Source organism: Microcaecilia unicolor, chromosome 2 (assembly GCF_901765095.1).
Source record: "Microcaecilia unicolor chromosome 2, aMicUni1.1, whole genome shotgun sequence".
Lineage (NCBI taxonomy): Eukaryota > Metazoa > Chordata > Amphibia > Gymnophiona > Siphonopidae > Microcaecilia > Microcaecilia unicolor.
The window spans coordinates 10774095-10794896 of record NC_044032.1 but is presented as its reverse complement, the minus strand read 5'-3'; the positions used below and the strand labels follow the sequence as shown (position 1 = coordinate 10794896).

The 20802-nt window shown below is 47.4% G+C and overlaps 1 protein-coding gene across 1 annotated transcript in view; it reads left to right on the top strand.

Annotated features, from left to right (window-relative positions):
- The window catches only part of TMEM8B (transmembrane protein 8B), a 114410-nt gene that overhangs the window by 58637 nt on the left and 34971 nt on the right, over positions 1 to 20802 (top strand). Inside the window, exons 3-6 of the mRNA XM_030191852.1 lie at positions 363 to 570; positions 5683 to 5816; positions 9988 to 10259; positions 20092 to 20471. Coding sequence (XP_030047712.1) covers positions 363 to 570; positions 5683 to 5816; positions 9988 to 10259; positions 20092 to 20471 — 994 coding nt within the window. The remainder of the gene's footprint in view (positions 1 to 362; positions 571 to 5682; positions 5817 to 9987; positions 10260 to 20091; positions 20472 to 20802) is intronic.

Sequence of the window (20802 nt, the reverse complement as noted above, 5' to 3'; positions counted from 1 at the left end):
TAAAAGACATGATATAACATAACAAGGTGCGGAGAAGGACTAACAGAAAGGGGGGGGGAAACAATGGGAAAGGTTACAATAAGCTTGAACGGAGAAAGGAGGGATATGCTGAATGTTTGATGCCCTTTCTTCTTAAGTTAACACCAGGGACAAGGGATTTAAGTATCTAATTTTATGTATTGTTCACTACCTTGGCCAAATTTGTTTGTAAAGTGTAGGTTATAAATCTAGAGTTAAACTAAATGAGGTTAAATGACGTAGGCGTTGCTTTCCATTACAGATAGCCCCTAAAGACAAGGAGCTCGTTGGAAAACCTGCTATGACCTGATGTGATTGACTGCCTCCTGTCTTTCTCCTACCAGGTACTTTCGCTCAGGGGCCCCACCGGTGATCAACCCACTCCGCACCCACTTCCCCAGGGACACCAGCATTCCAGGAGTATTTGCACTCACCCTGACCTGGACCCTACCAAACAGAACCACGGGGGTTTTCAACATCAGCAGCCCACTGCCTGGAGACTGGTTCCTGGCAGCCCACCTACCCAAGGACGGGGGAAAGATATCTGTGAAGGTAAGGCAAGATATCTCCAGAGAAATGTAGAATGGACCTTGTAGACTAAACGTGTGCCTACTGCAAACACCCATTTTGCGTTGGGAAAACCAGGCTGTTGAGGAAACATAGAAAACGATGGCAGATAAAGACCATGTAGCCTATTCATCCTCACCAGCTATACAATATCTTCCTCCCCCCCCCCCCCCCCCTTGGAGATATATTGCACTTTCTTGAATTCAGATAAAGTCTGCTGGGAGGCTGTTCGTCACATCCACCACCCTTTCCATAAAGAAATATTTCCTTAGGTTACTCCTGAGCCTATCCCATTTCACCTTCATCCTAAGTACAGAGGTGTGGTAGCCGTGTTAGTCCACTCTTAAAGGTTATCAATAGATTTCACAGTGATTTCACAGGAAGAATACTGAAAGGTAATTTTAAAACAATACAGGAACGTAAGACCTTTGAAATAAGAATGATTGAATATTTTGACACCCAACAAACAGGACTTAATAAGGATCTGGGTTTTCTAACTCATTATAAACCATAAAGCTGTATTTCTCTGTTTATTTCTCTGTTTATTACCCTCCTCTCACCTACCAACACCCATATCAATGAAATGCTTTGATGTCCCCATGCATACCCCATGCATACCCCCACCCTCCCACTCTGTCAGACTGTCAAAGTAATGCATTGATGTTTCACTTATATATACTATCTGCTAACACATTTGCTTATTTCCGATCTGACCAAGAAGGGCAACCAATGGTGTTCCTAGCCTCGACGGCACCTGGGGCGGATCGCCGATGCGCCCCCCCCCCGCGAAATGACCCCCCCCAGGTGTACGCCGCTGGGGGGGGGGTGCTGCAGCATGCGCCTGTCTGCTCCCAGTTCGCTACGCTCGCTAAATTCTCTCATTCGCTGCAGCTCCCTCCCTCTGCCCCGGAACAGGAAGTAACCTGTTCCGGGGCAGAAGGAGGGAGCTGCTGCAGCGAACGAGAGAATTTAGCGAGCGTACCGAACTGGGAGCAGACAGGCGCGTGCTGCGGCACCCCCCCAGCGGCGTGCACCCAGGGTGGACCGCCCCCACCGCCCCCCCTTAGTACGCCACTGAGGGCAACCTTCGAAAGCTAATCAAGAAATGTATTAAGTTATGTCCAATAAAAAAGGTATCATCTTATTCTCTTTTCCATGTTTTATTTTGTTTGATTTCTATTGATAACCTTCATCCTATAACCCTCTCATACCAGAACTTCCTTTCAATTGAAAGAGACCTGTCTTCTGTGTCTTTATTTTATTTATTTATTTATTTATTTATTTGTTACATTTGTATCCCACACTTTCCCCACCCATCCGCAGGCTCAACGTGGCTCACATAGTACCGCAAAGGCGTTCGCCAATTCCGTTATGAACAAACACAGTAATGTTGTGGTAGATTACGAGCTTTGGTTTCGTTAATGAAAATAGACACCAGATTCAATGTAACCAGATTAAGTCACAGGTTTAAAACACTTGGCACATTCCGGAGATGGGAAGGCGGTAGAACGAGAGGACATGAAATGAGATTGAAGGGGGGCAGACTCAGGAAAGATGTCAGGAAGTATTTCTTCACGGAGAGGGTGGTGAACGCTTGGAATGCCCTCCCACGGGAGGTGGTGGAGATGAAAACGGTAACGGAATTCAAACATGCGTGGGACAGGCATAAAGGAATCCTGTGCAGAAGGAATGGATCCACAGAAGCTTAGCTGAAATTGGGTGGCGGGGGGGAAGAGGGGTTGGTGGTTGAGAGGCTAGGATAGGGGAGGGCAGACTTATACGGGGTCTGTGCCAGAGCCGGTGATGGGAGGCGGGACTGGTGGTTGGGAGGCGGGAAATACTGCTGGACAGACTTACACGGTCTGTGCCCTGAAAAAGACAGGTACAAATCAAGGTAAGGTATACACATGAGTTTATCTTGGGCAGACTAGATGGACCGTGCAGGTCTTTTTCTGCCGTCATTTACTATGTTACTATGTTACTATGTAACACACAGTTCCAATGAAAACACCTTTAAGACAATTCCAGCATAAAAAGATGAAATCACTAGCACAGATATGATACAGACGTTCAGATATTTGAAAGGTATTAATCCAAACTGTGTCCGGAGATGGGAAGGTGGTAGAACTAGAGGACATGAAATGAGATTGAAGGGGGGCAGACTCAAGAAAAATGTCAGGAAGTATTTCTTCACGGAGAGGGTGGTGGATGCTTGGAATGCCCTCCCGCGAGATGTGGTGGAGATGAAAACGGTAACGGAATTAAAAAATGCGTGGGATAAACATAAAGGAATCTTGTTCAGAAGGAATGGATCCTCAGAAGCTTAGCGGAGATTGGGTGGCAGAGCCGGTGGTTGGGAGGCGGGGCTAGTGCTGGGCAGACTTCTACAGTCTGTGCCCTGAAAATGGCAGATACAAATCAAGGTCAGGTATACACATAAAGAAGCACATATGAGTTTATCTTGTTGGGCAGACTGGATGGACCGTACAGGTCTTTCTCTGCCATCATCTACTATGTTACTATGAGTCTGCTTGCAGTGTTTAAGTATGAATGACCTGAACTTCAGCCACCTGCTTCACAGTGCACCACAGGTAGGTCTGAATGGCCAGCTTTAAGTACAGTCATGTTTCAGTGCCATACTGAGCCATAAACCACACCAGGGAGAGCAGAACGGCATTCATTGTACAATGTTTGGCTAGAAAGCATGCTGATCTGTACATGCCACTGAGGTATTGAAATGTCTTTAAGGGTGCCATGTGCTCCTGTCCTCACAAGCACCCTCTGGTGTACCCATCACAGGAAAGTCGGACCTTGTTTCTATAAAGATTATGGAGGAAAGGAACCGCAGAAGTGAGGACTTTAAAACTCAGGAAGTAGTCGGCACAGGATGAGTATTTGTTCCCATGGACTAACCAGGCTTTATGGCGGTTTCAATAAATCTTGTTCTTCGGTAGAAAGGAGACCTGGTAGATCTCCTTAAGATACTCAGTGGAGTGGAAGGAGTAAACAGGAATCCGTTGTTTACTCTTTCAGAAAGTACAAAGACTAGGGGACACGCTATGAAGTTGCTGCATAACACATTTAAAATAATCTGGAGATAATATTTTATTCATTCACTAAATAATTCATCTCTAGAATTTGTTGCCAGAAGTATGTATATGGGGAATGTGTGGGAGATGGGGTGTTGTATGAGGTGTGTATGTGGGAAGGTATATTATGTTCCATGTATGTTACCATGAATGTATGCACATTAACGCAATACCATCTGTAATCATGTTAACCGGAAATGGCAACCGCCATTACGGCAAATGTAAGCCACATTGAACCTGCAAATTGGTGGGAAAATGTGGGATACAAATGCTATAAAAAAATAAAATATGGGGTATAAAATAAAAGCAGATAAAGACCATATAGCCTATCCAGTCTGCCCATCCATTCCATCTACTCTCCCTATTACTCCCTTAGAGATCCTATGGACTTGTCCCAGGATTTCTTGAATTCAGATACTGTTTTCATCTCCACCACCTCCATCCATGAAATCACCACCCTTTCCATGAAGAAGTATTTCCTCAGGTTATTCTTCTTCATCCTATGCCCCCCCCCCCCCCCATTCCAGAGCTTCCTATCAATTGGAAGAAAATTGCCATGTAGGTAACATAACTATCATATCTCCCCTCTCCCACCTTTCTTCCGCCCCTTCTGCCTCGCTTCACCTTATGCCTGGAACAGACTTCCCAAGCCCATACGCCATGCGCCCTCCCTGCCCACTTTCAAGTCCTTACTCAAAGCCCATCTCTTCTCCCTTGCTTTTGGTGCCTAGCCACTCTACACTGACTACATAGCTTGTTACCTTTAGATTGTAAGCTCTCTTGAGCAGGGACTGTCCTTCCCCATGTTTAAACTTGTACAGCGCTGCGTAACCCTGGCAGCACTATAGAAATGCTAAGTAGTAGTAGTAGTAGTAGACATATATTGAGATCTTTTATCTCTGTCCCCATACGCTGTATGACACAGACCACTGACCATTTTAGCAGTCACCCTCTGGACCGACTCCATCCTGTCACGTCACTGCGCTCGTCCAGGGTCTTACTCCAGGGGCAGTGACGTGGAGGCGAGAAGAGGAGCAACTGCAGAGACTACGTTTTAAGACTCGGGCATTTGCGAATGATTTGGGCTGGGTTTAAAAACATTTATCGCTTCTTTTCTTTTTGAAGCGGCCGCTGCTGCTCAACAGGAGAAGCAGCGGCCGGATAGCGTTACTACTGGCAGCTGCGGGTGACGAGGGGGTTTGATGCGCCCGGGGGGGAGGGGAAAGGGGAGGGTCGCTGGACATGGGGGGAGGGGAGGGTCGCTGGACATGGGTAGCTGCAGGGGGGGCAGGGGGAGAGGAGGGTCGCTGGACATGGATGGCTGGAGGGGCGGCAGGGGAGAGGGAGGTGGGGAGGGGTCCTGAGACCAGACAGGTGGGGGTGGGAGGGGGGCCCTGTGAGAGGGGGTGGGGGCTCACACTCACTCACTGTCTGTCACATACACTGTCTCTGACACACTCCCTGTCTATCACACTCTCTCTGTCACACACACACAGTCTCACACACACAGACACTCTGTCTCTCACACACACTCTCTCACACAAACACACACACACGCTGTCTCTGTCTCTCTCATTCTCTCTATGACACACAGACACTCCATCTCTCACATACACTCTCTCTCTCTCTCTCTCTCTCTCTCTCTCTCTCTCTCTCTCAAGCATACACACTCCGAGGAAAACCTTGCTAGCGCACGTTTCATTTGTGTCAGAAACGGGCCTTTTGTACTAGTCTTTAATAAAACAGCTTTCCTATTTTTCTAATATCTAAGCATTGTGTCCTTTCCTCTCATTGTTTATAATTTGGACTGTTGTGAATTTGGATTGCGTGAGTGGGAAGTTGTGATCTAATCCCAGACTGTTAAGTTACCATCATTTGTTTAATTTGTACTTCCCTCTCTTTGCCGGCCCTCTAACCAGGCCAGGTGATTGGGTTTAGTCCCCATACCCCTGTGGTTTTGTCTCTCTTTTCTCTTCCTTTTTACCCTGTCTCTACCTCTCGCCTACAGGGTCTCCATGATGAGTGTCAGTATCTGTTCCAACCTCAGCTGATTGTGCAGCGGCTCATTGGGATCCCAGTCTTGTACCCCGACTACATCACAGAGCAGATGATTCCAGCACATAACCACTCTGTTCTTTATAAGTAAGTCTGGGGACCACTCGGCCCCAAACCACAGAGACTGAGGATGCCTGGTTAACTGTCCATCACTCACTGTGCAGAGTCAGTGATCTCTTGGTCCATCACACACAATCTTCTAGCCTATATAGCAGTCATGGTGTGCAGAGTCAGAGGTTTAGAGATGTCGAGATCCATCCCCCATCCTAGTGAGCACAGAACTAAAGATCACCTGGCCTATAAAGCATGAAGCCAGAGATCTCCTGGAATATCAGCTGTCACAAGGTGCAGAGAAAGGCTCTTCAGCTTGGAGAAAAGGAGGCTGAGGGGTGATATGATAGAAGTCTACAAGATAATGATCGGAGTAGAGCGGACAGATGTGAAGCGTTTGTTTACACTTTCAAACAACAACAAAACCAGGGGACACAAGATGAAGCTAGAATACGGTAGATTTAAAACAAACAGGAGAAAGTTTTTCTTTACTCAGCGTGTAGTTAGACTCTGGAACTTGTTGCCGGAGAATGTAGTGACAGCAGCTGGCCTTACGGAATTTAAAGGGGGTTTGGACAGATTCCTGAGGGAAAAGTCCATTGAACATTATTAAATATATTTTTTTTTTTGGGGGGGGGGGGGGTTGCCGGGTTCTTGAAGCCGGGATTGGCCGCTGTGGGAGACAGGATGCTGGGCTTGATGGACCCTTGGTCTTTTCCCAGTATGGCGGTGCTTATGTACTTAACCTTCTTCTCCAACGTCTATCACAGAATATGTAGAGATTATTTGACCCATCGCCGGTCACAGAGAGGGTGGAAGCAGAGATCTCTCTGTCTATCACGGTGACATAGAGCACAAAGGGAGCAGTTCTATAAATTGGTAGCTCTTGGTGCCAGAATACAAGCAGATGTTGTCATTGGTGTGCCCATGTTTCCACATGCCCTCTTATGCCACGTTCAATGGGAAGCCTAAGTAAGGCATGTATTTTATAAACTGTGCATGTAACTGGGACCCACCCATGCTTCATCCGTATGTATTCTGCCCTAGCAGTTGGGTGTTGTGGCATTTAGAAGCTGCCTGATAGAACAATGCCTATGACAGACCTAAGTGATGCATCCCTCCAGGTGGCAGCTTAGAGAACCCCCCAAAAATCATAGATCTCCTCATCTGGATCTAGACAACACTCAGACACAGGAGCAGATACTAAGGGTCCAATATTCAGCCGCCGGTGGGCAGTGCTTTTGCGCTCTGCTGATATTCAATGTCGGGCTGTTTCCAGTGACTGGCATTGAATATCTGGGGGGTTTTAACTGCTAAAAGGTTAACTGGCTAAGCCAATATTCAGCACTAACCAGTTAACATTTTAGTGGTTAAAGGTAAGCCTGCTATTTATGCGGCCTATTTTAACTGGTGAGCAAAGTTGGTTAAGCGCAGAATATCCACCCCTAAGCCGCTATATCATGCGATACAACCTTTTAGCAGCTAGCTTCTAACTGCAAATATTTACTGGGAGATAACCGGTTATCTCCCACTGAATGCTGCGGTTAGGTGCCAATGTGCTATTTAACTGGTCAACAGCCATCTATGGCCCATTAAATAGCTTTGAATATTGTGGTGTTAGAGATTTGGATATTTATTTATTTATTAGGATTTTATTTACCACCTTTTTGAAAAAATTCAGTCAAGGTGGTGTACAGTAAGAATAGATCAGACATGAGCAATAGACAATTACAGCAGTAATAATATTCAAAAACAATACAAAGCATGGCATGGTATACTACTTACAATGTCAACACAATACGTAATAGAACATTATAGGTGATAGCGAAGGGTAAAGCAAAGATGTAACATATAGATGGGTAAGAAAGTAAGAAGAATTAGAAAGTAAGGTGACTGATTTGAAGAAAGTTGCACGTAGGTCAGAGAGAAGGTTAAATATTATCTCAGCTAGGGTAGGAGTGGATAAACATGTCCCGCTGCAGTATGTGCAGCTCGAGTCAATCCTTGTGTGTGTGAGTGAGACTAACAAGTTAGTTACTTCTTCCGTTAAAGGCTTGGTTGAAGAGCCAAGCTTTCACCTGCTTCCTGAAGTAGAGGTAGTCTTGTGTTAAGTGGAGCCTTTCAAGCAATGCATTCCAGAGTGTGGGGGCTACTCTGGAGAAGGCTCGCTTGCGGGTATCACATCGTGAAATGTCTTTTGGAGAGGGTGTGGCTAGGGATACCCCTTGGAAGGACCTTAGTGACCCTGGAGGTGTGTAGAGAGAGATCCTGTTCTTCAAGTACTCTGGACCATTTTCTTTAAGGGCTTTGAAGGTGAAACAGAGAGTTTTAAATTTGACTCTGTATTGTACTGGTAGCCAGTGAAGTTCAGGTTTCTAGGGTATGCAACTCTGTGTGTTGCTAGGAGGGAATGTAACAGTGTGTGACTCTTTGTGTGGCTGGAAGCACGTGTAGTGTTGTGTGACTGGTAGAAGTATGTGATACCCGCAAGCGAGGCTTCTCCGGAGTAGCCCCCACACTCTGGAATGCATTGCCTGAAAGGCTCCTCTTAACACAAGGAAGCAGGCGAAAGCTTGGCTCTTCAACCAAGCCTTTAACGGAAGAAGTAACTAACTTGTTAGTCTCACTCACACACACAAGGATTGACTCGGGCTGCACATACTGCAGCGGGACATGTTTATCCACTCCTACCCTAGCTGAGATAATATTTAACCATCTCTCTGACCTCACATGAAACTTTCTTTAAATTAGTCACCTTCTTACTCTCTTACCTATCTATATGTTCCATCTTTGCTTCTATCCTACACTGTCAATTAAAATGTTCTATTACATATTGTGTTGACATTAGTATACCATGAGGGGCATAATCGAAAGGGGCGCCCAAGTTTTCCTGAGCACGTCCACGAAGGACGTCCCAGCGAAGGGACGGGGAAACTAGTATTATCGAAACAAGATGGGCGTCCATCTTTCGTTTCGATAATACGGTCGTGGACGCCAAAATCTTGACATTTAGGTTGTTCCTAGAGATGGTCGTCCTTAGACTTGGTTGTTTCTGATTTTCGCCAATAATGGAAACTAAGGACGGCCATCTCAGAAACGACCAAATGCAAGCCCTTTGGTTGTGGGAGGAGCCAGCATTCGCAGTGCACTGGTCCCCCTCACATGCCAGGACACCAACTGGGCACCCTAGGGGGCACTGCAGTGGACTTCAGAAAAATTTCCCAAGTACATAGCTCTCTTACCTTGTGTGCTGAGCCCCCCAAAACTCACTACCCACAACTGTACAACACTATCATAGCCCTAAGGGGTGAAGGGGGCACCTAGATGTGGGTGCAGTGGGTTTCTGGTGGGTTTTGAAGGGCTCACATTTACTACCACAAGTGTAACAGGTGGGGGGGTGGGCTTGGGTCCACCTGCCTGAAGTCCACTGCACCCACTAAAACTGCTCCAGGGACCTGCATACTGCTGTCATGGAGCTGGGTATGATATTTGAGGCTGGCATAGAGGCTGGCAAAAAATATTTTTAAAATTCTTTTTGAGGGTGGGAGGGGGGTTAGTGACCACTGAGGGAGTAAGGGGAGGTCATCCCCGATTCCCTCCGGTGGTCATCTGGTCAGTTTGGGCACCTTTTTGTGGCTTGGTCGTAAGAAAAACAGGACCAAGTAAAGTCGTCCAAGTGTTTGTCAGGGACGCCCTTTTTTCCCATTATGGGTCGAAGATGCCCATGTATTAGGCAGGCCCAAGTCCCGCCTTCGCTACGTCTCCAACATGCCCCCGGGAACTTTGGTCGTCCCTAGGACGGAAAGCAGTTGGGGATGCCCAAAATCGGCTTTCGATTATGCCGATTTGGGCGACCCTGTGAGAAAGGCGCCCATCTTCTGATTTGTGTCGAAAGATGGGCGTCCTTCTCTTTCGAAAATAAGCCTGCATGCCATATTTTGTATTATTTGAATCTTTTTACTGCTGTAATTGCCTATTGTTCATGTTTGATCTATTCTTACTGTACGCTACTTTGAGTGAATTCCTTCAAAAAGGTGGTAAATAAATCCTAATAAATAAATATTTGTGAATCATGGTGTTGGTAGGTGTTTTGTGTTGCAGATGAAGCCGTGAGTGGGTATACGATTCACTTTGTTGTTGCTGTCATGAAGTGGGTTTTATTTGCTTCTTGCATCGGTGGTCCTCACGCACATCTCTTTTGCTGCAGGGTGTTTGTGCCAAGCTACACTTCTGAAGTGTACGTACTGCTCCTAGACTGCCGAGTGGAGAACAAGTCTGGGGAGGGCTGTCCCGTCTACCTGAAAATCCGAGCCAAAGCCCCTCCACTTCATAATTCCACGCTGCAGGACTGCAGGGAGTCTGCCGTGTGTCGGTTACGGGTACAGCTCCCCTCCTGGCAACACTGGCACTACATCCTGGTGGAAAAGCACAGTGGCCTTGCCAACGCCCTCTACTTCCGCATCACAGTTCAGTTCAAAGGTGAGCCATAGGAGCTCCGATGAGTAGGTCCAAGTGAGACCAAGAGAAATGGTAACACAAGAAAAAGACAACCCTTTAGACACACAAAGGACAAACATCACTTACACACGTGCCTGTATACAGACACAAATAAACACACACACACACACTGTGTGCATGTGAGTGTGAGGGAGAGAGAGAGGCCTTCTCCACCAAAGGGAGAGACATGTTTGTCCACCAAAAGTCAAGGCACAGCATGAGAAGCAGCAGTGCAAACTTCTTTCTCGCTCTCTCTTTCTCACATCTGTAACACTGCCCCACGAGAGCACACGACGCCGTGGTGTGGAACAGGCTGCACAATCCGAAGGAAATGGGAAAAGCCGGGATGTAAGAGAAGTCGAGGAGTGGTTGAGTGCTTAGTAAGCACGGTGATGGAAAAAATCAGTACAAAAAGTTCAGAGTTGTGCATTTTGGATAGAGAAATGCAAGAGGATGTTATACAATGAAGAGACAGTGATATGCAAAAGTACAGAATGAAGTCCAAAAAGACAGAAAAGGTACCAGGAGCCTTCAAAAGCGGGACAAGTCCTTTAATTGCATAAATCTTGTACATCAATCTTTCATGAATGACCCAACACGGGCCGTGTTTTGGTGCACAGCTCTTGCGTCAGGGGTCATTCAGTCTTTAATTGTTGAGTGTATAAAAACTTGCTGAAAGCTGAATGCACAACAACCGAGATCTTGTCCACATACAGTAAACGTGCACTGGGTCCCTTCTTACATAATTCCTTGCATCACACAATTAATAAAGGTTCTCCTGGTGACTGAGAGCCTCCAGGAAATCTGCTCTCCCCTTCTCACAGCTGGGGGGAATTATATACTGATGGTGAAGCCAGGGAAACGGAGCATCAACCTACCCTCTCCCTCTAGTGGGGAAGGGAGTAACAGGCTCACCCTGCCTCGAGCCATTGCTCCCCCTGCTGGGGCTGGGAACCCATTCCATCTTTTTAGGACTACTCTCTTCTCTCATTCTTGCAAGGACTTCTGGGACCCGTAGTTCTGGGCTCAACTGCTTCACAGGGGAATCTCTGGGGCTTGCCATGTCACAGCAGGTCACACGTGTACTTTTCAATATGTATATTTGAACTACTACTACTATTAATCATTTCTATAGCGCTGCTAGACGTACTCAGTGCTATACACATTATATGCCGGTACTTTCTCTGTCCCTAGAGGGAGCTCACAATCTAAGGGGCCCTTTTACAAAGACGCACTGAAAAATGGCCTGCAGTAGTGTAGACACGTGTTTTGGGCACGCGCAGAATCATTTTTCAGCGCTTCTGTAAAAAAATGCCTTTTTTAAATTTTTGCCGAAAATAGACATGTGGCAAAATGAAAATTGCCGCGTGTCCATTTTGGGTCTGAGACCTTACCGCCAGCCATTGACCTAGCGGTAAAGTCTCACGCGGTAACCGGGTGATAATGACCTATGTGCGTCAAATGCCACCTGGCGCGTGCCCAATAAGTGCATCAAAAAATTAAAATTATTTTTCAGATGCGCATATCGGACGCGCGCTAAATATTAAATTACAGCAAGAGCCACACGGTAGCCAGGCGGTAACTCCATTTTGGCGTGCGTTGGGTGCGCATAGACGCTTAGGCGGCTTAGTAAAACGGCGCCTTAATAAAGATGGAGATGGTGAAGAGCTAGTTCTTCTATCTGATATAAATATGTATCTATTCTAGCTCAAAAATAACCCAAAAACTAGAGGAATAGAGACTTATAAAATTGGAACTTATTAAATAACGGAAGGGAAAAGCCTCAGAAATTACAGGAAGAAATTAGCTGTTTAATGCCATCATATTTCAATCACGAGCAAAGAAAAAAAAACCTTCCAAAGTATCAACACTAAAAACTAACCTGTTCAAAAAGGCATACCCCATCGATCCAATTTAAATGCCTGATCCCTGCAACACAACATAACTAAAGTACGTAATGGACAAAACCCAACACGTGTGACTGCTGTGACATGGCAAGCCCCAGAGATTCCCCAGTGAAGCAGTTGAGCCCAGAACTACGGGTCCCAGAAGTCCTTGCCAGAATGAGAGAAGAGAGTAGTCCTAAAAAGATGGAATGGGTTCCCAGCCCCAGCAGGGGGAGCAATGGCTCGAGGCAGGGTGAGCCTGTTACTCCCTTCCCCACTAGAGGGTGAGGGTAGGTTGACGCTCCGTTTCCCTGGCTTCACCATCAGTATATAATTCCCCCCAGCTTTGAGAAGGGTAGAGCAGATTTCCTAGAGGCTCTCAGTAACATAGTAACATAGTAGATGACGGCAGAAAAAGACCTGCACGGTCCATCCAGTCTGCCCAACAAGATAAACTCATATGTGCTACTTTTTGTGTACACCTTACCTTGATTTGTACCTGTCCTTTTCAGGGCACAGACCGTATAAGTCTGCCCAGCACTATCCCTGCCTCCCAACCACCAGCCCCGCCTCCCACCACCGGCTCTGGGACAGACCGTATAAGTCTGCCCAGCAATATCCCCGCCTCCCAACCACCAGCCCCGCCTCCCACCACCGGCTCTGGCACAGACCGTATAAGTCTGCCCAGCAATATCCTCGCCTCCCAACCACCAGCCCCGCCTCCCACCACCGGCTCTGCCATCCAATCTCCTGAGGATCCATTCCTTCTGCACAGGATTCCTTTATGCATATCCCACGCATGTTTGAATTCCGTTACCGTTTTCATCTCCACCACCTCCCGCGGGAGGGCATTCCAAGCATCCACCACCCTCTCCGTGAAAAAATACTTCCTGACATTTTTCTTGAGTCTGCCCCCCTTCAATCTCGTATCGTGCCCTCTAGTTCTACCTCCTTCCCATCTCCGTAAAAGGTTCGTTTGCGGATTAATACCTTTCAGATATTTGAACGTCTGTATCATATCACCCCCCTAATGTGATATGAACTTTATCTTATCACAACATCACTTTGTATTTGTTTACACCGGAGTCTGCAAACGCCTCTCCAGAACTATGTAAGCCACACTGAGCCTACAAATAGGTGGGAAAATGTGGGATACAAATGTAACAACTTAGGCAGTTAATTGCTGAATATCACATTTAACCAGGTAAGGGATGGCTGGCCGGCCAAACCTGGATATTTAAAACTCATAAACCCCGGGGGCGCAGCTGCGTTCGCTGCCCTGCTCTTCTTTCTTCTTGCTCCTCCTGGTGCACGCTGATGCACCTTTACGTGAAACTGAGAAGGAGCGTCAGCGTGCACAAGAGGACCAAGAAGAAAGAAGAGCAGGGCAGCGAAAGGGGCTGCGCCGGAGACTGGCGCTGAAGAAGACTTCGGCTGGCGGGGGTCAGGGTCCCCGCCAGCAAAGGTATTTGCTTGTGAGGCGGTGAGGCAAGGCGAGGTGGCGAGGAGGTGGGGGAAGGATGCAAGGCGTGGCAGTGGGAGGGGGGGGCGGCACTCAAAATGTGCCCCCAACCTTGGGCTCTGGCCCCCTCCCACCGTGAGGTCTGGCTACGCCCCTGTTATACTCCACTTAAGCCTAAGCGGTTCACTGCATAACATATGCAATAATAAAAAACAGATACATGACACATAGAACAGAATCTACATAAACTCCTTAAAATTAACAGCTAATAACTCTTCCCATGCTGGTCCCCAACTGCATCACAGGGAGAAAAGCCTGAACAAAAATATAAGGTTTCAAAACCTTTTTCAATTGTCCTGCATTTGCACAAAGGCACAGGTAGCCAGGCAAGGCATTCCATAAAACCGGACCCCCAACTCAAAAAGCTGCAGCCCTCGTAAGATCATAATGTGTAGTTACCAACAAATCAGTCGCTAGCTTCGTCACTGAATCGGTTCTTAAACCTTTTGTCACAGAATGTAAATACCGTAGAACATTCCCATAAACAGTTTGATGAAGCAACTATAATACTTTCAACTGTATCCTAAAACGCACAGGTAGCCAATGTAACGGCTTCAAAATGGGAGTCATATGATCCCACTTCGAAGCACCTACAAGCACCCTGGCATCTGCATTCTGCACCACCTGCAAGACTTTTACTCCAGCATTAGAGACCCCCAAATATCGCAGGGGCGTAGCCAGACTTCGGCAGGAGGGGGGTCCAGAGCTCGAGGTGAGGGGACACATTTAAGCCCCCCCCCCGGCGTTGCCGACACCCCCCTGCCACCACCAACTTTGCCCCCCCTATCTCTCAACCCCCCCTCCAGCCGCCAACCCGCCGTCACCTGCCTTTGCTGGCGGGGGACCCCAACCTCGGCTGGCGGGGGTTGGGGTCCCCCGCCAGCAAAGGCAGGTGATGGCGGGAGGGGGTCGAGAAGGTCATCAGCAGGGGGGTCCAGGGTCAAATGTACGGCGGCCAGGCCCCCCTGGCCCCACGTAGCTACGCCACTGATACAGAGAGTTACAGTAGGTCCACCCTTGATATAACCATACTTTGCACAACATTCCGGAAGTCACAAAAAGTCAACATCGGCTTGAACCGATACAACAAATGTAACTGAGCAAAGGACGCTCAAGCAACATTAGTTAACTCGGCATCCAACACTACCCCCAGCAACTTCATTTCAACTCTTTACAGGCGTCTCCACACCACAGACCTGTATTGTTTTGGGGCCACCTTTCCCCACAACCATCATCTCAGTTTTCTCCAAATTTAAAGCAAGCTTATTCTCCACCATCCAGTCACCTACCACTTTCATATAAGCTGAAATCTGATCTGACAAACCGGACCCCCATACCACCATGGGGGGAAAATACTGCATCTCGTCAGCATAAAGGCGATATTCAGCCCCCAGCCATTCCAAACCTGACACAATGGCACTAAAGAGATATTAAGCAACAGAGCAGAAAGAGCTGACCCCTGTGTGCCAAGACCTGGACATGTCCTAGCATTGAGTATCTGGATGTAATGTTGGCTGTTCCCAAAAAAGCACTGACTGCCTTCAGTTGAATATTTACCCCTCCCCCCCACACATACTATATAGGGATCATCTGTGTTTATCTCATGTCTTTTTCAATTCTGTCACTGGTTTTGTCCCTACCTCCTCCCAAAGAAAAGCCTTCCAGGCATCCACCACCAGTCTTGCTTCTCAGTTTCCCCCTTGCAGCTTCATTTCATGTCCTCTAGCTCTGAGGTCCCCCAGTTTTTCGAAAAGGTTTGGCCATTATTTAAATATCTGTATCGTTCCACCCTATCCCTCTTGTCCTAAAGGGTAGACATACTCAAGTCTTCAAGTCTCTTCTCACATATCCTCTGGCCGAGACCTCATTCCATTTCTCTGAACGGCTTTGAGTCTTTTTATGTCCTTGGCAACCTGCGGCCTCCAAAACTGAACACAGTTCTAAGTGCACGCTAACAAAAAGCTCGCTCAGGGATCTTATCACCTCCTTTGTGTTGGTTTTGCTCCTTTCTATGCAGCCAAGCATATTTCTGGCCTTGGCCATCACATTTTCCCACCTTGAAATCCTCAGATACAGCCACAGAGTGGTCCCTTTCTTTGTGCAGATCAACCTCTCACCTCTTATCTCATACAACTCCTTTGAGTTTCTGCACCTCATATAACGCTTCTAATTTTGGTAGATCACTTCTCATGCTTTCCACTCTGTCTGAGGTGTCCGCTCTGTTGCTATTCTTCATATCGACCTCAAAAGGCGTGAGGATAAAAGTGAAGTGGTTGATATTGTGTATCTGGGATTTCAGAAAGCATTTGACAAAGTACCTCATGAAAGACAATTGAGGAAATCAGAAAGTCATGGGATAGGAGGCAATGTTCTACTGGGGATTAAGAGCTGGTTGAAAGATAGGAACAGAGAGCAGGGTTAAATGGCCAATATTTTCAATGGAGAAGGGTAAATAGTGGGCTTCTCCAGGGATCGTTGATTTGAACCTGAGTCCCCTGATTCTCAGCCCAGTGCTCTAACCATCAGGCTACCCCTCTGCTCTACATGGACCTCTGTTTGGCCATTTTATAAGAGGGACTGTTCCCATGATGCCACACAGAAGTCCATACTCCTTGTTTTCCCCATTCATAATTTGGACGTTGCCGTTTGTAAAATGGATGTTCACGCTGGATGCTTCCAGCACATGGATGTCCATCTTGCATGTATTTTCGAACAGGTTGTCCTTTCTAAAATGCCCCTTCTATCTATATCTTTGTATTCGCTTCTCTACCAGAGTTGGCGAACACCATTACAGTATATTATGTAAGCCACATTGAGCCTGCAAATAGGTGGAAAAATGTGGGATATAAATGCAACAAATAAATAAATATCTAAAGAAAGTTGTAATACCTCTCTAAGATACATTTTAAATAGTTCATGGGGAGCAAGATAATTTAGTTATTTATTTGTTATGACATTTCTACCCCACATTGTCCCAAGAAAGCTTAGGTTCAATGTGGTTAACATAAGGAGTCCTCCACCTACAGTCCTGCCAGCAGGGGGTGCTGTTACAATATCACATTTTCAATAGTGAGGGACAATGAAGGACTCCAGAGAACCTGCCTGTCCTTAGCAATTGAAAACACAATATTGAAGCACCGCCCCCCTACTGGTATCAATCAGGGGCGTATCTAGACTTCACCGGTAGAGGGTTGTACAGCGCTGCGTAACCCTAATAGCGCTTTAGAAATGTTAAGTAGTAGTAGAGGGGTCCAGAGCCGAGGTGAGGGGGCACATTTTAGCCCCCCCCCCCCCCCCCCCCGGCGACCCCCACCCTCGGCACCGCCAGAACCACCTCCAACAACTGTGGCTCGCCCGTCCGCCCAACGGACGACCCTCTCGACCGCCCGACGACCCTCTCAACCCCCCCGCCCGCTGTCGCCTACCTTTCCAGCCGAGGTTGTCTTCCTTCGTTCATTTGGGTTTCTTCTTTCTGAGTCTGACTCTGACGTCCTGCACACATTGTGTACGTGCAGGACGTCAGTCAGACTCAGAAAGAAGAAACCCAAACGAACGAAGGAAGATGACTTCGGCTGGCGGGGGTTGGGGTCCCCCGCCAGCAAAGGACGTTGACGGCAGGTTGGCGGCGAGAGGGGGGGGTTGCAAGGGTCGTCGGTAGGGGGGTCCAGGGCGAAATCTACGGGGGCCCTGGCCCCCGTGGCCCCATAGGAAATATGACCCTGGTATCAATACTCAGCTTAGAGGGAACAGTGTACGTAAGGCTCATTAGTCTGACGTCAGCGGTGGCTGAATTTAAAATAACAGAGCCACTGATGAAGGAAAGGCTGCAGGAGTATAATGAATCCAGTGGATTACAGAATCTGAGGCAGCAGGCTTTTCTCTGAGGAAGATGCATCTAGCACAAAGAATTAGTTTAACGACATGTGCTGGACAGGGTTCAATTGGATTTCAGCAAAACTTTTGATAGTCTCATAAGTACATAAAAGGTCCATCAAGCCCAGCATCCTGTTCCAACAGTGGCCAATCCAGGTCACAAATACCTGGCAAGATCCCAAAAAAACTACAAAACATTTTATGCTGCTTATCCCAGAAATAAGCAGTGAATTTTCCCCAAGTCCATTTTAATAATGGTCTGGGCTTTTCCTTTAGGAAGTGGTCCAAATCTTTATTTAAACCTGCTAGGATAACCACCTTTACCACATTCTCTGGCAATGAATCTCCGATTTGTTTTAAATTTACTACTTTGTAGCTTCATCGCATGCCCCCTAGTCCTAGTATTTTTGGAAAGCGTGAACAGACACTTCACATCTAGCCGTTCACCTCCACTCATTATTTTATAGACCTCTATCATATCTCCCCTCAGCCGCCTTTTCTCCAAGCTGAAGAGCCCTAGCCGCTATAGCCTTTCCTCATAGGGAAGCCGTCCCATCCCCTTTATCATTTTCGTCGCCCTACTCTGCACCTTTTCTAATTCCACTATATCTTTTTTGAGATACGGCGACCTGAATTGAACACAATATTCGAGGTGCGGTCGCACCATGGAGTGACACAAAGGCATTATCACATCTTCATTTTTGTTTTCCATTCCTTTCCTAATAATACCCAACATTCTATTCGCTTTCCTAGCCGCAGCAGCACACTGAGCAGAAGGTTTCAGTGTATTATTGACGACGACACCCAAATCCCTTTCTTGGTCCGTAACTCCTATCGTGGAACCTTGCATGACGTATCTACATTTCGGAATTCTCTTTCCCACATGCATCACTTTGCACTTGCTGACATTAAACGTCTTCTGCCATTTACCGTGTTTCCCCGAAAATAAGACACTGTCTTATATTAATTTTTGCCCCCAAAAATGCGCTAGGTCTTATTTTCAGGGGCTGTCTTATTTTTCGGGGAAACATCGGGGTTGGCCCGCCCGCCCTCCGTCGCTCCCGGAACTAACCTTAAATGCTTCCTTTCACCTTCATAGCAAGCAGCAGCAGGGCAGGCCATTCCTTCCTTCCACGTCCCGCCCTCGCCTGAAGTAACGTCCGCGAGGGCAGGGCACGGAAGGAAGGAGAGATCTGCACTGCTGCTGCTTGCTGCGAAGGTGAAAGGAGGCATTTAAGGTTAGTTCCGGGAGCGACGGAGGGTGGGTGGAGGGGGGGCCCGGCAACCTCGGGTGGGGGGGGGGAGCGGCCTTTTCCGGCTCTCAGCGGCCCTGCTTTCAAACAAAAATTTGCTAGGTCTTACTTTCGGGGGAGGCTTTATATCTACCAATTCAAGAAAACCTCTACTAGGTCTTATTTTCAGGGGATGTCTTACTTTCGGGGAAACAGGGTAGTCTCCCAGTCTCATAAGGTCCGCTTGTAATTTTTGACAATCCTCCCGCGATTTAACGACTTTGAATACCTTTGTGTCATCAGCAAATTTAATTACCTCCCTAGTTACTCCCATCTCTAGGTCATTTATAAATATGTTAAAAAGCAGCGGTCCCAGCACAGACTCCTGGGGAACTCCACTAACTACCCTTCTCCATTGAGAATACTGACTATTTAACCCTACTCTCTGTTTTCTATCTTTTAACCAGTTTTTAATCCACAATAGAAAACTACCTCCTATCCCATGACTCTCCAATTTCGCACGTAGGGGGCTCACAAGAGCCCCAAGGCAGTGGACCAGATTAGAAACTGGTGGAATGATAGATGGTGGTGGTGATGATGGGGGAGGGAGAGTCAGAGTCAGTAATAGATAAAGTTCAGAGTGAGGAGAAGGTAAGTACTGCTGGGCCTCAGGTACTGGTGCTGGCTCCAGTTCTGCTCAATATCCCGGTGAGTGATATTGCAGAATGGATAAAAAGAAAGAGTCTTTTGGCATGACGATCTGTGGGAGAGTGGACATTCCAGAGGGAGCAGATAGAATGAGAAATGGTTTAAGAAAGCCTGAGAAATGGTTGAATGCTGGGCACTTACATTTCAGGGCAGAAAAAAAACAAAAACAAAGCCACGCATCTGAGGTAGAGCAGTACAAGAAGGAAGGTAAGATCTGATCTGCATCAACCAGGAAAGGGAAATCAGGATGTCCATGTGACAGTGTGGTGGCCAGAGCCAGAGGGATGCAGAGTACATTGTGCAAGGTTTGACAGCAGAAAAAGGATATGATGTCTCTGGACAGGTCAGAATATGGAATCCAATCCCAGAAGCTGCCGCTCTGAAATGATATAGACAGACTGCAAGAAGTTCAGAAAAGGGATCTCAAAATAGTGCCGAGACTGCTCCAAAAGTTATAGGAGATCAGCACAAACTAACAGCAACACATACCCAAACTCAGACACACTAACGCATTCATACACGCAGGGACACCCTGACCCAAAGACTTGGTGTATTGTTTGGCAGTCAGGTCTCTGTTCTCTTTCTGTCTGCAGACTGCTCCCGGCCTGACCATGTTAAGAGTGTCTTGCTGTCCCCCAGCTCAGCTCTAAACATGCCCCAGTCCTTCGGCTCTGCAGGAAGCCTCTCCTTCACTGGCAATCTCCCAGCCGCCGGGGTGTCAACCTGGCAAAGAAACAAGACTGTGGAAACACAAAGTGAGAGTCCCTCTGTACCTGTCCCTGTGACAGAGAGGTCCTGCTGGCCTGTCCGCCCTACCTTGCGGAACGAGCTGGACACCTTCTCTGTCCATTTCTACATCTTCTTTGGACCAAATATTCTGGTGCCTCCAAACCGTCCTGCTGTGTTTATCATCAACCTGCTGCCGGTGCTGGACAGTGGGGGAGTGTTGAACCTGGAGCTGAAACTGAATACGGTGAGGACACACCTGCTGCTCCCTCCCCCAACTCCAGGACTCCTCAGACTCCAGCCCCTGTCTCAGAGAATACCTAGACCTCCAACATCTCAGAGACTCCCCAGATCCATCTCAAGGATTGAACAGACCTCATCCCCTGTCACAGGGAACCCACAAACCCTTAACCCCATCTCAAGGACTTCCCAGGCTCTCAACCCCATCTCAGAAGCTCTCCAGATCCATTCTCCCATCTCAGGGAGTCTCCAGACCCCAAATGCCTGTCTCAGGAAGACCTCAGATATTGTCCCATCACAGGGAATACCCTGGCCCCAACCCCTGTCTGAAGGAATCC